Below are 16703 nucleotides of genomic sequence, written 5' to 3'. Positions count from 1 at the left end.
AGAATACTCCTCCTCCCACCCACCTTCCTGCAAAAATGCTATCCCCTATTCCCAATTCCTTCGCCTCCGCCGCATCTGCTCCCAGGATGAGGCATTCCACTCCCGTACATCTCAGTTGTCCTCGTTTTTCAAGGACCGTAACTTCCCCTCCTCGGTGGTCGAGAACGCCCTCAACCGTGTCTCCCACATCTCCCGCACCTCATCCCTCACACCCCGTCCACGCAATAAGAACCAAAAAAGAAACCCCCTCGTCCTCACGTACCACCCCACCAACCTCCGGATCCAACGCATCATCCTCCGACACTTCCGCCATCTGCAATCCGACCCCACCACCAAAGACATCTTTCCCTCCCCACCCTTATCTGCTTTCCGGAGGGACAACTCTCTCCGTGACTCCCTTGTCCGCTCCACACTCCCCTCCAGCTCCACCACACCCGGCACTTTTCCCTGCAACCGCAGGAAGTGCTACACCTGCCCCCATACCTCCTCTCTCACCCCCATCCCAGGCCCCAAGAAGACTTTCCACATCAAGCAGATGTTCACCTGCACATCTGCCAATGTGGTATACTGCATCCGCTGTACCCGGTGTGGCTGCCTCTACATCGGGGAAACCAAGCGGAGACTCGGGGACCGCTTTGCAGAACACCTACGCTTGGTTCGCAATTAACAACTGCACCTCCCAGTCGCGAACCATTTCAACTCCCCCTCCCATTCCTCAGATGACATGTCCATCCTGGGCCTCCTGCAGTGCCACAACGATGCCACCCGAAGGTTGCAGGAACAGCAACTCATATTCCGCTTGGGAACCCTGCAGCCCAATGGTATCAATGTGGATTTCACAAGTTTCAAAATCTCCCCTCCCCCTACCGCATCCCAAAACCAGTCCAGCTCGTCCCTGCCTCCCTAACCTGTTCTTCCTCCCACCTGTCCCGTCCTCCCACCTCAAGCTGCACCTCCATCTCCTACCGACCAACCTCATCCCGCCCCCTTGACCTGTCCGTCCTCCCTGGACTGACCTATCCCCTTCCTAACTCCCTACCTACACTCACCTTTACTGGCTCCATCCCCGCCTCTTCGACCTGTTTGTTTCCTCTCCTCTATCCCTCTTCTATCCGCCTCCCACTCTCTCCCTATTTATTTCAAAACCCCCTTCCCCTCCCCCTTTTCTGATGAAGGGTCTAGGCCCGAAACGTCAGCCTCTCTGCTCCTATGATGCTGCTTGGTCTGCTGTGTTCGTCCAGCCCTGCACCTTGTTGTCTATGGTTGAGGGAGGGATGGGACTGGCAGCTCAGTGTTCCACTTTTTAGATGCTATAGGAAAGGTAGAAAGGGAGTAAAGAGAGGAGGGGGAGTGGTGTATTTGATTAAGGAAAACATTACTGCTGTACTTAGAGAGGATATTTCTGAGGGATTGTCCAGTGAAGCTGTATGGGTGGAACTCAGAAATAAGAAGGGGATGATCACCTTATTGGGATTGTACTGTAGGATCCCCAATCGTAAGGTGGAAATTGAGGAACAAATATGTAGAGAGATCTCAGATATATGTAAGAATAAAAGCATTGTAATAGTAGGGGATTTTAACTTTCCAAATGTAGACTGAGATTGCCATAGTGTTGGGGGCTTGAATGGTGAGGAATTGGCTAAATGTGTTCAAGAAAATTTTCTTTATCAATATGTAGATGTACCTACTAGAGAAGGAAAAAATCTTGACATTCTCTTGGGAAATAAGGCAGGGCAAATGGCTGAAGTGTCAGTGGGGGAGTACTTTTGGGCAAGTATCATAATTCTATTAGTTTTAAAATAGTTATGGAAAAGGATAGGCCTTGTATAAAAGTTAAAGTTCTTAATAGAGCAAGAAAATTCTGATGGTACAAGACAGGAACTTTCAAGAGTAGATTGGAGTAGATAAAGGGATGACTAGCAAGTGCAAGGCTTTTGAAAGTGAGATAATGAGAGTTCAGAGGCCTTACGTTCCTGTTAGAATGAAGGGTAAGGCTGGGAAGAGTAGGGAACCCTGGATGAAAAGACATTGAGGCGCTAGTCAAAAATAAGGATATAGACAACTGGGATTAAGTGAATCTCTTGAAGAGAGGTATAGATAGAGTTGATGGTAGTTGTCTTTTCCCTGAGATGGGGAATCTCAAGACTAGGGGGCACATTTTTAAGGTGAGAGGAGAGAGATTTAAAAAAGACGTAAGAGGCAAATTTTTTACACAGAGGGTGTTCGTGTGTGGAATGAACTTCCTGTGGCAGTGGTGAATGTGGGTACAGCTACAGTGTTTAAAAGACATTTGGATGGATACATGAATAGGAAAGGTTTGGAGGGATATGGGCCAGGAAAAGGCAGGTGGGACTAGTTTAGTTTGGGATTATGTTCAGCATGGACTGGCTGGACCTAAGAGTCTGTTTCCATGCTGTATGACCCTATAGCTGTGATTCTATAAGATTATAAGTGGTGTAAGGGCATTCTTAGGAGGGAAATCCGGATGGCAAAAAGGGAATATGAGATAGCCTTGGCAGATAAGTTTAAGGATAATCCAAAGAAATTCTACAAGTACATTAAGAGCAAAAGAGTAACTAGGGAGAGAATAGGCTACACCTCCCCTCACCCACCTTCCTGCAAGAATGTGATCCCCTACTTCCAATTCCTCTGCCACATTTGCTCCCAAGATGAGGTGTTCCACTCCCGAACATCCCAGAAGTCCTTATATTTCAAGGACCGCAACATCCCCCCCCTTCAGTGGTCGAAAACGCTTTCGACTGCATCTCTTGCGTTTCCCGCACCTTTGCCCTCACACCCCCTCCCTGCAATAAAAACAAAGACAGAATCCCCCTTGTCCTCACGTATCACTCCACTAACCTCCGGATTCAACGCATCATTCTCTGCCACTTCCGCCACCTGCAATCTGACCCTACTATGAAGGATATATTTCCCTCCCCACCCCTATCTGCCTTCCGTAGGGACCGCGCTCTCCGCAACTCTCTCCGCTCCACACTCCCCATTAGCCCCATCACCCCCTGCACGTTTCCGTGCAACTGCCGGAAGTGCTATACCTGCCCCTACACCTCCCCCTCACCTCCATCCCAGGACCCAAAAAAACCTTCCACATGAGACAGATGTTCATCTGCACATCCGCTAATGTGATCTATTGCATCCGCTGCTCTCGATGTGGCCTCCTCTACATCGGTGAGACCAAGTGGAGGCTCGGAGACCCCTTTGTGGAGCACCTGCGCTCGGTTCATGACAAACGACAACAGCTTCCAGTCGCGAACCACTTCACCTCCCCCTCCCAATCCCTGGATGACATGTGCATCCTGGGCCTCCTCCAGTGTCACAACGATGCCACACGGAAACTGGAGAAGCAGCACCTCATATTCCGCCTTGGGAGCCTACAACTCAATGGTCTCAATGTGGACTTTACTAGCTTCAAAATCTCCCCATCCCCGGCCTCATCCAATGACAAACCCTCCCTTTCATCCCCACCTCCTTGACGTGTCCGTCTTCTCTCCCACCCATCCGCTCCTCCCACCTCACTGACCAATTCCCACCACTGCCTACCTGCACTCACCTATCACCATCCCACCTACCTTCCCCAGCCCACCCCTCCTCTCTGTCTTTATTTCAGAGCCCCCTTCCCCCTCCTCCATTTCTTAAGAAGAGTCCGACCTGAAACACCAGCTTTCCTGCTCCTCTGATGCTGCTTGCCTGCTGTGTTCCTCCAGCTCCACACTGTGTTATCTATATTAGGGAGAGAATAGGGCCTTTTAAAGATCAACAAGTTCATCTGTGTGTGGAACTACAGGAGATGGGTGAGATACTAAACAAATGTTTTGCGTCAGTTTTTACTGTGGAGAAAGAAATGGAGGCAAGCGAACTCAGGGAAATAAATATTGATGTCTTGAGAACAGCCCACATTGTGGAAGTGTTGGAGGTCTTAAAAAACATAACAGGGGTGGCATGGTGGCTCAGTGGTTAGCACTGCTGCCTCCCAGTGCCAGGGACCCAGGTTTGATTCCACCCTTAGGCCACTGTCTGGGTGGAGTTTGGTTACCCTGGTATAGAAAGGACATTAAATTGGAGAAGGCTCAGAAAAGATTTACCAGGATGTTGCTGGTCTGGAGGGTTTAAGAATTAAGGATAGGCTGGAACATTTTTCACTAGAGCGGAGGAGGTTGAGCAGTGACGTTATAGAGGTTCATAAAATCATGAGTGACATAGATAAGGTGAATTGCAAAGGTCTTTTCTCTGGGATGGGGGAGTTCAAAACTAGGGTGTGTATTTTTAAGGTGAGCAGAGAAAGATTTAAAAGGGACTTGAGGGGCAACATTTTCACACAGATGGTGGTTTGTATGTGGAATGAATTGCCAGAGGAAGTGGTAGATACAGGTACAATTACTACATTTAAAAGACATTTGGATAGGTAAATGAATAGGAAAAATTTGGACGGATATGGAGCAATTGCAGGCAAGTGGACTAGTTTAGTTTGGGAAACTTAGTCGGCATTGAAGCGTTAGACTGACGGATCTGTTTCCATGCGCGGATCTGTTTCTGTGTTCTTTGACTGCATGATTGTCTAATATCTTTGAGTTGCTGAGCAACAGAATACAAAGCTGATGGCACTGAGTTTAATTGCTCCTGTTTATTTTCTTGCAGGTGTAGGATTTTGAATTTGGTTGAGACAGACACCTCCTCATCTATTCCAATATTTTTATGAAGTCTTTTATGTTGATAATGGAATTAGTTTAACCTGTCATCGGAAAATGCATTTCTAACATTGTTTCAGAGATGGTAGGAACTGCAGATGCTGGAGAATCTGAGATAACAAGGTGTAGAGCTGGATGAACACAACAGGCCAAGCAGCATCAGAGGAGCAAGAAGGCTGACGTTTCGGGCCTAGACCCTTCTTCAGAAATGGTGGGGGAGGAAGGGGGATCTGAAATAAATAGGGAGAGAGGGGGAGGCGGATAGAAGATAGATAGAGGAGAAGATAGGTGGAGAGGGGCAGACCGGTCAAAGAGGCGGGGATGGAGCCAGTAAAGGTGAGTGTAGGTGGAGAGTTAGGGAGGAGATAGGTCAGTCCAGGGAGGACGGACAGGTCAAGGGGGCGGGATGAGGCTGGTAGGTAGGAGATGGGGGTGGGGCTTGAGGTGGGAGGAGGGGATAGGTGGGAGGAAGGACAAATTAGGGAGGCAGGGACAAGCTGGGCTGGTTTTGGGATGTGGTCGGGGGAGGGGAGATTTTGAAGCTTGTGAAGTCCACATTGATACCATTAGGCTGCAGGGTTCCCAAGCGAAATATGAGTTGCTGTTCCTGCAACCTTTGGGTGGCATCGTTGTGGCACTGCAGGAGGCCCAGGATGGACATGTCGTCTGAGGAATGGGAGGGGGAGTTGAAATGGTTCGCGACTGGGAGGTGCAGTTGTTTGTTGCGAACCAAACGTAGATGTTACACAAAGGGGCCCCCAAGCCTCCGCTTGGTTTCCCCGATGTAGAGGAGGCCACATTGGGAACAGCGGATACAGTATACCACATTAGCAGATGTGCAGGTGAACATCTGTTTGATGTGGAAGGTCTTCTTGTGTTCCTTATCACTGCACAAGTGTCAGAGTAAATTCTCTGCTTAAGTATCCAATGCAAGTCTTAAAATTTACAATCTTTTGCCTCAGAGACAGAAGCACTATTCCGGACTAAATCTGATTCTTCCTTTAATAATTGCATTACAATGATGTATTAAAGCTATGTTCTGTGTTTGACTTGATCATCATTTTGATTCAAGTTTGGTAGGTTAACAAAAATTACCTAGTTAACATTATAGTACGTTGTGTCATAATACTGTAGTTGATTCAGCTCCTGGAAACGTTAATATATTTTAAATTTTGCATTACACTATTGTCAGGAAAGTTTTAGACACCTAATATGTTGGTGCCTTACATGTTGGTGATACATTTCTGACAAAATTCTAAATGGGGATTGAACTAAAGGAATTAAGAATTTCATCTGATTTATAATTACTTACATAGTACAGATGTCTGTGGGGTCACGGTGGGGTAATGGTAATTTCGCTGGACTAGTAATCTAGAGGTTTGGGCAGATGCTCTGAGGTCATGTGTTCAGCTGATTGAATTTAAATTCAATTAATAAATCTTGAATACCCAGCTAGTTTCAGTAATAGTGTGCATATATCATTCTTTTCTCCCATTCAGCATATTTTGTTCAGATCTTAACTACTGTGCAAGAGTGTCGAGCAGTGCATTGAGAATGCAGACTTGGCAAACTCAAAAGTTTGATTTCTCTGTTGTTCTAAACTCCCTTACTCTGCTTGTGCATAATAGCTGAAGTTTTGCAATGCGTATGCTAGTTTCAGCATCATATGACAGATTGCTGGTGATTGTGAATATTTGAGATAGATTTTTGTCTTTCTTATGTTGATGATCAACCAAACTCTTTTGGGGCGTGAAAAACCTGTTGATTTACCGCTACAGGTATTCCTCAGCTACGTTCCCTCTAAGATGTGCGGTCACAAAGTTCCCCGAAGGTATCGTGCATGCCGATCGGTGTGTAGTTCCTAGCATTGGCGACCGGTTTCAGAAGTCGCTATTGCGCACAGACTTTGGAAATCGGCGCAGAAGAAAATAAAATGAGTTGTTTGTTCCTGATTACAGCATCCGCAGTTCTTTCGGTTTTCCTCAGTATAGAATATTAGTGCAACGTAGCAGAAGAAAATAATCGGACGATGGCTCGGCGGACTTTTGTCTTAGATCTTAAGTCAAGCTTAAACAGCTTTTTGTTGGTTCTGGTATATAATTGGATACCACCTGTGGATGAACTGAAGACACATGACTGGCAAAGAAAGAAATATGTCAAACAGTGCCAATGCCAGAACGTTATCCTGTTCAACCTCACGTGGATCTTAGAGGATTCTAATTGGTTCATAGCTGACCTTAACCAACCATGTTCTCATGGAGAGATCTCATTGAGCAGGTTCAGCAATCTTTTTCACCTTCAGTAGTTTGCGTCTGCTTGCATGATTAAATACTCTAGTGATGCAATACATGCTGGTCTCCTTTGTACATGACATTTCTCCTCCAACTACCAGACTGAGATGACCATGTTGATTAGGACTTCTTCAGTTCTGAAACCACACTGGAATTCAAGATAGAGGCCCAGATGTATATTTTGTTATGGATGTGGCTGAAGGCAGTTTGAATATATCCAGATAAAGATGGTGAAACTGAAGATTCTTGAGCTGCCTTTTTAAATTCATTTGTGAGATGTGGCAATATTTATTGCCCATCTCTAGTTGCTTTTCAGGTCGTGGTGAACTGCATTGAACCATTGCAGTCCACCTGCTGTGGGTTGACCCACAATGCCATTAGGGAAGGCATTCTAGGATTTTGACCCAGTGACAGTGGAAGAACGGCAATATATTTCCAAGTTAGGATGGTGAGTGGCTTGACGGGGAAATTGAAGGTGGTGGTGTTCACATGTATCTGCTACCCGTGTCCTCCTAGATGGAAGTGGTCATGCGTTTGGAAGGTGCTGTCTGAGGATCTTTGGTGAATTTCTGCACTGCCATTATAGATAGTACAGACTGCTGCTACTGAGTGTTGGTGGTGGGAGGAGTTGATACTTGTGGATGTAGTGCCAATCAAGTGGCTCCTTTGTCCTGGATGGTGTCAAGCTTCTTGAGTGTTGTTGGGGCTGTACTCATCTAGGCAAGTGGGAAGTATTCCATTTCACACCTGAGTTGTGTCTTGTAGATGGTGGACAGGCTTTGGGGAGTCAGGGGTGTGTTACTTACCCCAGTATTCCCAGCCTCTGACCTGCTCTTGTAGCCACTCTGTTTATGTGGTGAGTCCACTTGAGTTTCTGGTCAATGATAACCCCCAGGATGTTGACAGAGTGGGATTCAGTGATGCTGACACTATTGAATGTCAAGGGGCATGGTTAGATTGACTGTTATTGTTGATGGTCATATCCTGGCATTTATGTTACTTGCATGAATGTTACTTGCTACTTGTCAGCCCAAGTCTGGATATTGCCCAGATTTTGTTGCATTTGAACATAGACTGCTTCAGTATCCGAAGAGTCGCGAATGGTGGTGAACATCCCCATTTCTGACCTTATGATGGAGGGAAGGTCATTGATGAATCAGCTGAAGATGGTTGGGCGTAGATCACTACCCTGAGGAACACCTGCAAGGATGTCCTACAGTTGAGATGACTGACCTCCAACAACTATGACCATCTTCCTATGTGCCAGGTATGACTAAGCAGCAGTGAACTTGCCCTTGGATTACCATTGATTCCAGTTTTGCTAGGGCTCCTGGATGCCACACTTGATTGAATGCAGCCTTGATGTCAAGGGTTGTCACTCACCTCACCTCTGGAATTCAGCTCTTTTGTCCATATTTGAACGAAGGCTGTAATGGGGAGCTGAGAGGTCCTGGCAGAACCCAAACCAGGTGTCACTGAACAGGTTATTGCTGAACTTTAGTTAGGCCACATTTGGAATATTGTGTACCGTTGTGGTCACCAGACTACCAGAAGAAAAAGTGGATGCTTTGGAGAGGGTACAGAAAAGGTTTACTAGGATGTTGCCTGGAATGGGGGATTTTAGCTATGAAGAAAGGTTGGATAGACTTAGTTTGTTTTCACTGGAATGCAGGAGGTTGAGGGGCAACCTAATAGAAGTTTATAAGAATGTGAATGGCATGGATAGAGTGGAAAGTATGAGGCTTTTTCCGAGCATGGAGGGGTCAATTACTAGGGGACACAGGTTCAAGGTGCAGGGGAGTGGTTTAAAGGAGATGTGCAAGGCAGGTTTTTCACACAAAGAGTGGTGAGTGCCTGGAACACGCTGCCAGAGGAGGTGGTGGAAGCAGACACAATAGCAGCGTTCAAGAAGCACCTGGACGAGTACATGAATAGGAAGGAAATAGAGGGATACAGATCCTGTCAGTGAAGACAGTTTTAGTATGGAAGGGCAAAATGTGTTGGCGCAGGCTTGGAGGGCCAAATGGCCTGTCTTTGTGCTGTATTGTTCTTTGTTCTTCTTTGCTCTTTGATAAAACATCCTAAGGTGTTCACAGAGGAGTTTTCACCAAATTTTGATACTCAGATTAATCACGCGAGTAGGTTGTAAGGAGTGTTTTAAAGGAGAAAACAGGTAAAGAGGCACTAAGGCTTGGAAGGAAATTCCATAAGTTAGGCCCCGAACAACTGCAGGCATGGCTGTCAATAGCAAAATGATTAAAATTGGTGAGGAGCAAGAGGTCAAAAATGCAGGAGCTCAGGGATCTTAAACAGTATTAGGGCCAATTGAAGTTACAGAGATAAGCAAGGAAAGAACCCTAGTTAGAGTACTGCCTGCAATTTCAGGTACCAGCATTGACGGTATATTAAAACCATTGGGATCATACAATAGAAGATCCCAGGGATATAAAACTGTAGATTATCAGGAGAGCTTCACATGTCAGGCCTACATTCACAGCAGCAGCCTGTGTGTGTGTGTGTGTGTGTGTGTGTGTGTGGGGTGAGGGGAGCAAGGGGTTTGGCATTCGGGCAGAGGAGGTGAGTGATTGTGGGGACAACTAGACATCATAAAAACATTTTCTGAGAACAGAAGATAGCATTTTGTCAGATAGGTTGTCAGTGATTTTTAAAAATATGAAAAAAAGGCGTTAATAAGCTGTTCCTTAGAAGCTTGCAATTCATAAAGACTTGCTTTCTTCAACAACGCCTCATGTGCCTTTGTCAGAATTGATAGTGGGAGGTACTGAACCATTTTCACAGGGCTGTGGGAGTGTAAGCTTACAACAAATGCAGCGGCAGCAGAAACAGCTGTGTAATTAAAAAATGCATTGCTGGGCATGAGCACTGATGGGTTTTGCTAGGTGTCAATATATTGAGTTTGGAATGAGCAAGGAAATTTGGGTTTATGACATACGGTATGCATGTATGTTCTTTCAATAATTTCCCAACATTGATAACGATGGGAAAATGGCTTAAGAACCAAAATGATCCAGGGCTCCAGTGTCTGAACTTGATTGTCACAACGGCTGGTGGGAAGAAAGCACAGCAAACCTCCAAGTAGGGCACTAAGAAAGTTGTGAATATTGAACGAGTGAAGAGTAGCAACGAAGGAGAGGGTCCAGGAAAGAAAGTTACTCCATCTACATCTACAAAGTGAAGAGGCAGGTTCAGTCTGACACTGGCATCTCCTCCAAATCCATGAGTGTCACGAACTTGTTCATCGGCAATATTTTTGAGTGCATCCCAGGGGAGCCTTCCTGGCTGGCTCAGTATAACACATGCTGCCCCAGCAGTTCCTGGAAGATTCACCCACTGTGTGCCCACTGCCGCCCCCTACTGGGAGCTCACTGAGCACACTTTGTCAGAGGGTGACCAAACACACCAACCACAAGTAAAGCATTGCATTGTACTAAAAACAAAGTACAAGAAATAGCTACATTTCACATTTCCATTCTCTACCCTCCCAGCATCGAATCTTCCCTAGATGATCACAAAGATTCTGTTGCCTTCATAATAAATCATTAATGCACGACTGCATTTATTCCAATCACCTCCTGTTGCGGTCACTGCACCCTTCTGCTCACAAAATAAACATGCTCATGTGAGAAAAGAAGGAACTCAAAGGGTGCAGCTGTGTTCAAATGTTCTCACGATTCTGAGCACAGCACATGTTCTAGCTCCAGTGGCTTTGACGCTTAACTGGGCTGCAGTGTTCCTAGAGGCAGCAGCTGATTTTTCTCTGAGGTAAGAACTCTTTTCTAACTTTCTTTTTTCATCCCTCTTTGGCTCTGATACAGGTTAAGGAAGTCTGCAGAGAACCTCCTGAAAGTTACAGGTTTTACTTGTTAAGATGACTTTGTTTTTGCAGTTCAGTGGCAGGGAAAAACTGTCCAGTGCTAACCTGAGACCAGATGGAGCACAGTGAAACCATGTTCTGACCCTGGTCAGTGTTGAAAAAGCTGATCACAGCCAGAAACTGGGGCAACACTTTATTCCAGCTCTTGGTCACGAGATGCCTATCCTTGATCATTATTAGGATCCTGAGGGGATTTGACCAGGTAGCTATCAAAGGAATGTTTCCTCTTGTGGTGGAATCGAGAACTGGGATCATAGCTTAAAAACAAGCGATCACCTCATTAAAACAGAGATGATGAAATCCTTTCTCCTATCAGAGGATCATATTTGAAATGCCTTTCCTCAAAAGGCAGTGAGTGCAGAAATTTCAAATATTTTTAAGGCAGAAGTATAGATTATTGACTCCCAGGGCATGAAAGGTTATTGGGAATATGTAGGAATGTAGAATTGAGATTAAAATCAGATCAGCCATGATCTTATTGAGTGGCAGAGCAGATTTAAACTAATCAGTGGTCTCCTCTTGTGCAGTGCACTATCTGCCCACATCATGCCCCAAAGGTTAAATGAGCGACAGTATTTTTTGTGGAGAGGGGATCATTATAAAATCCCTACAGTGCAGTGAAAGGCCATTTGGCCCATTAAGTCTGCACTGACCCTCCAAAGAGCATCCCACCCAGAACCAGTCCCCTACCCTATCCCCATAACCCTGCATTTCCCATGGCTAATCCAGCTAGCCTGCACATCTTTAGACTGTGGGAGGAAACCAGAGCACCCAGAAGAAACCCACACAAACACAGGGAGAATGTGCAAACTTCACACATACTGGAATTGAACCCACATTCCTGGCACTGTGAGGCAACAGTGATAATCACTGAGCCACTGTGCTGCCCGTTTATTCATAATACCTTTTCCATAGATTCCCCATAATAAGTCTGGGGCAGTTATTTTTGTATGGGCTTCAGGATACTTTGTGCTGCCCAGTTGCATTGGGCACTTTGAGTCCTTGAACAAATTGAAGGTACCAGACTGTATAATCAGTAAATCACAAAGCAATTCAAACACTTGCCATTGAAACATTGGCCCTCAGGAGTTGAGCATGGACTGGATACAATTTGTGGAGTAAATCTGTGTAGTTGAAATGTTAAGCAACGGAAGGTTAACTTTTGTATCCAGAGGACTGGAACAGAAAGTGCAGGATGTTGTGCTGCAGCTGTACAAAGATCCAGTTACACTACCCCTGCAATCTGGGCATTGTACATTTGATGGAGGCCAGAACAAATTCATTGAAAGCTCTGAGAGTTAGATTATGAGGAGAGAGGACATTGACTAGGCTTGTACTTCCTGGGATATTTTAGTTGAGGCATGTTTTCCATGAGGATTTAGAGTTTTGAAAGGAATGATAGACTAGATAGTAGCAGATTTTTGCTGGGGTGAGTGTATAAGACACAGGGACATTAACCTTAAAATCAGAGCCAGGTCATTCAGGAAAGAAGTTAGGAAACACTTCTTCATGCAAAGGATAATAGACCTGTTCAACTCTCTCACAAACAGCAGCTAGTTTAATGAATCATTTTCAATCTGACATGGATAAGTTTATCATAAACAATGACATAAAACAATGTGAAACCAATGCCACTGAATGGAGTGAAATACATATCGGCCACAATTCTCACTGAACGATGGAAAAGGCTCAATTTGCAAAATGTTCTAAAGCTAGTGTTGAGGACTAAGCTGGATCTCACGGGAAGCCTTGTGAGAAGCCTTCCCCCTGGGATATTCCCCCAGTTGCCCCAAAATTCTTACCTGATACCCATTTCACACCCTTCAGGATGATGGGACTCTAACTGTAGGACTCCCCCATGTAATTTCATGCTGGCGTAAAGTGAAACCACTTCATACTAACCCCACATTTTCACTCTGAGCCTACTCTGATATTTAACACTGTGGACAGTGCAATGGTACAATGATATTCTTTTTAAAGTCATTGAGTGAGAAAACGGAGTCAGGTAAAGAGCATGCTGCCTGCACCTCTGATCACCTGTTCAACATGAACAATCAGCAATTACAGTGATTCTGAATTGACATTGCTCTGCATTGTATTTTATAAGTTCTCTAATTGTATCTTTATAGGACTTTGATGGAAGTCTCAGCTGTCTTGGAGACAAAGTGGCAGATCAATTTAAGTGAGTCTGTGAAGATGAGCAGTTTTCTAAGTTGTCATGCTGCTCTGTGCAGTGGGAAACAGCTTTGCTTTCTAATCCTTCTTCTCCTTTCAACTTTTTCATTGCTCATCATGTATATGTTTGGCCGCATGCTTTATCGTGAAGAAAACGATAAGCTCACATTATTTCAACAGAATTTTTCCAAGCATTCGGTAGATGTCACCACTATAGAGATGACCACCAATCTCACAAACTGCCTCACAAATGAAGATTACATGTCTTTCAAAGCCATCAGGTCTTCCAAAGGCATTTGGACTATCATACCAAGTGGGAGGTTGGGCAACCTCATGGGACAATATGCAACATTGTTTGCTTTGGCCAGATTAAATAGGAAACAAGCCTACATTTTTCCAAGTATGGCAAATAGCCTGTCTCAGACATTCAAGCTTACTCTTCCCACAATTCATCAGGAGGCAGAGGCCAAGATCCCTTGGCAAAACTATCACATTGCTGACTGGATGGATGAACGGTATAAAAATATCTTAGGAGACCATATTAAATTCTCTGGATATCCATGTTCTTGGACGTTCTATCATCATATTCGAGAAGAAATCCTGCATGAGTTCTCTTTTCATGAGTTTGTCACAAAGGAGGTCAACTTGTACTTAAGAAAAATAACAGCACAGCGTCAAAATGTTACTTATGTTGGTGTTCATGTTCGAAGAGGAGATTATGTACGTGTTATGCCACAGGTGTGGAAGGGTGTCATTGCAGATAGAAACTACCTGGAGAAAGCTATGGCCTACTTCAGAAATAAGTACAAGGATGTTATCTTCATAGTGACAAGCAATGGATTAGATTGGTGTCGTAAGAATATCGATGCCTCCAAGGGGGATGTTTACTTCTCAGGAGATGGCAATGAATCTAAACCACAAAGAGACTTTGCTATACTTGCTCACTGCAACCACACCATAATGACCATTGGCACATTTGGATTCTGGGCTGCCTACCTTGCTGGTGGGGAGGTCATCTACCTCACAAACTTCACTTTACCTGGCTCACCTTTCCTTAAAGTGTTTAAGTACGAGGCAGCCTTCCTGCCGGAATGGATTGGGATTGCTGCTGATCTCTCACCTCTTCTGAACCAGAGCCTTAACTTTTAAGTGAAGGCATTTTCAAAGCAGGCATGTTAAAAAAATAACTCAGTGAGGCTGATACCTCTCCCATTGCAGCATCCATATGGATTCTCAACATATTAAATGTTCTGAGTAAAAAGTTATTCTAAACATTTATCATGAACACCTATTTTAAATTTGCCTTTTTATTCATTTCTACTTAGACCATCTTCTCCTATTTCCCACTCGTCTTGAAGCAATAAATAAGTGCCATTTAATGTTGCAGTTAAATCCAAATTAAATCTTTTTTTCTGATTCTAGAATTAGAATCATAAAGTTCTACAACATAAAGAAGGCCATTTGGCCTATCATGTCTGTTCCAGCTCTTTTGAAGAGTCATCTAGTTAGTTCCATTCCCTTGGTCTTTCCCTTTCAATTCCCTTTGAAAGTTTTTATTGAATTTGTTTCCATTAACCCACTGGGCAGTGGATTCCAAATCACAAGTACAAGTACTCCTCAACTGCCCCAATTAGTTTCCCAGTTATAGTAAACTGACCCTCTTGCTACTGGAAATAGTATGTCCCCATCTACTATACCATAATCATTCATAATTTTGAACAGCTTTATTAAATTCCCCCTTAACTTTCTCCACACTGGGGAGAACCATCTCAGTTTTTCTAGCCTTTCCATGTGATCCAATTCTCTGATCCCTACTGCCTTTCTAATAGGTCTCTTCTGTCCCTTCACTACGGTCACACTGTTTTTCTGAAAGTGTAGAAGCAAAAGTTGGATTGTATTCTCCAACTGAGGATCTAACGAATGATTTACTCATCGCCATTATGCTACTGATTAGACTTTGTCGCCCTACTTCACACTTTATTCAATGCCATTATATCTGTTTTGTGACTAGGCAACCATAAACTGAAGACAATGTATTAATTCTGAAATCCTTTCAGTGACTTTGGGTTTCCAGCAGGTAAATATCTTCATATCGCTCAGCAGAGCATCTGTATAAGAAGTAATGCTTTTTGTGACTTTTCTTGATGAATCTCACAGTGAATTACATTAACGAGCAGTAACTTGTTATTATGCAAGCAAACATGGTAAGTATTTTGCAGGGCAAAGTATCCCACAGCATTGCACATTGTGGGGCAGGAAGTGAGTATGTGTATATGCCTGCATATTGTGGTTGGAGAGGACTAGTACAAAGACATCAAGCTCCTCTTGTGTTGCTTGCCCAGCCAAGATGTGAGCCAGTCTTCAAGTAATGGACACTCATGGACATTTTGAGAAGAGTCCCTAGATAGTGAAGCAGAAAGAGATTCCTGGCTGATTTTAACACTATTCCTTGGGTCAGTCCTGTTGAGACCAGTTATCCTGTTGCTTCTAATGCAGAACTGAGATCAGCATGTGTGTGTGAGCCTAAATTTTGAGTAGATTTCTTTCCAGTGGGCAATGCGTTCAGTGCGAATATAAAATGGAGGAATATATATCCACTGTCCTGTACAGCTGAATTTATTTAACTTGTAGACTGGTGAATCTGACAATTTTGTTACACCTCAGTTTATTAAACAAATTCATTCATCTTTTTACAGTGGCCTACATTGGCCACAAGCCTTCTCTGAATAACTGAACAGACTGGAGACCTGCCAAATATCCTCTCCAAACCACGAAAGAGATGAATATAAGAAAATCCACGCAACAAAGATCCTTATACCTACTGCCGTCCAGCAGAGAGATTGCTGGCCACTGCTCAGCCCAGCTCAGTTTGGAGCACCAGTGGCAACACCAGTGCTGAGGCACTGGTCATGTGGCGCCACAGTCTATGTACCGCTGATGGAATCAGGAATGGCAGTGTTGGATTTGACAGTGTCAGAATCAGAATAGCAAAGAATCACCCAGTGCAATAAAGTCAGTACTGGAGCATTGTGTTCAAATGCCAGTACGAAGTGCAGCTTTGGAGTGCCTGTACATCAGCACCAGTGTGAAAGTATCAGTGATGGAGTGTCAGTGTTGGAGTGTGAGAGAACGAGTGATAGTGAAGGAGTGTCAGTGAAGGAGTGTCAGAGAAGGAGTGATAGTGAAGGAGCGATAGTGAAGGAGTGACAGTGAAGCAGTGTCAGTGAAGGAGTGTCAGTGAAAAAGTGACAGTGAAGGAGTGATAGTGAAGGAGTGTCAGTGAAGGAGTGTCAGTGAAAAAGTGACAGTGAAGGAGTGATAGTGAAGGAGCGTCAGTGTCGGAGTGTCAGTGAGGGAGTGTCAGTGTCGGAGTGACAGTCAAGGAATGTCAATGTCGGAGTGACAGTGTCGGAGTGTCAGTGAAGGAGTGTCAGTGTCGGAGTGTCCGTGAAGGAGTGTCAGTGTTGGAGTGACAGTCAAGTAATGTCAGTGTCGGAGTGACAGTGTCGGAGTGACAGTGTCGGAGTGTCAGTGTCGGCGTGACAGTGACGGAGTGTCAGTGTCGGAGTGACAGTGTCGGAGTGTCAGTGAAGGAGTGTCAGTGTCAGAGTGACAGTCAAGGAATGTCAGTGTCGGAGT

The 16703-nt window shown here is 44.6% G+C and overlaps 1 protein-coding gene across 1 annotated transcript in view; it reads left to right on the top strand.

Annotated features, from left to right (window-relative positions):
• The window catches only part of LOC109915920 (galactoside alpha-(1,2)-fucosyltransferase 2-like), a 19144-nt gene extending 4863 nt beyond the window's left edge, over positions 1-14281 (top strand). The window contains exons 2-3 of the mRNA XM_048609987.1: positions 10699-10777; positions 13019-14281. Coding sequence (XP_048465944.1) covers positions 10699-10777; positions 13019-14213 — 1274 coding nt within the window. The 3' untranslated portion in view covers positions 14214-14281. The remainder of the gene's footprint in view (positions 1-10698; positions 10778-13018) is intronic.
• The last annotated feature ends 2422 nt before the right edge of the window (positions 14282-16703 follow it).

Source organism: Rhincodon typus, chromosome 22, assembly GCF_021869965.1.
Source record: "Rhincodon typus isolate 14 chromosome 22, sRhiTyp1.1, whole genome shotgun sequence".
In the NCBI taxonomy this organism is placed as follows: domain Eukaryota; kingdom Metazoa; phylum Chordata; class Chondrichthyes; order Orectolobiformes; family Rhincodontidae; genus Rhincodon; species Rhincodon typus.
This window is presented reverse-complemented; position numbering and strand designations above follow the sequence as displayed.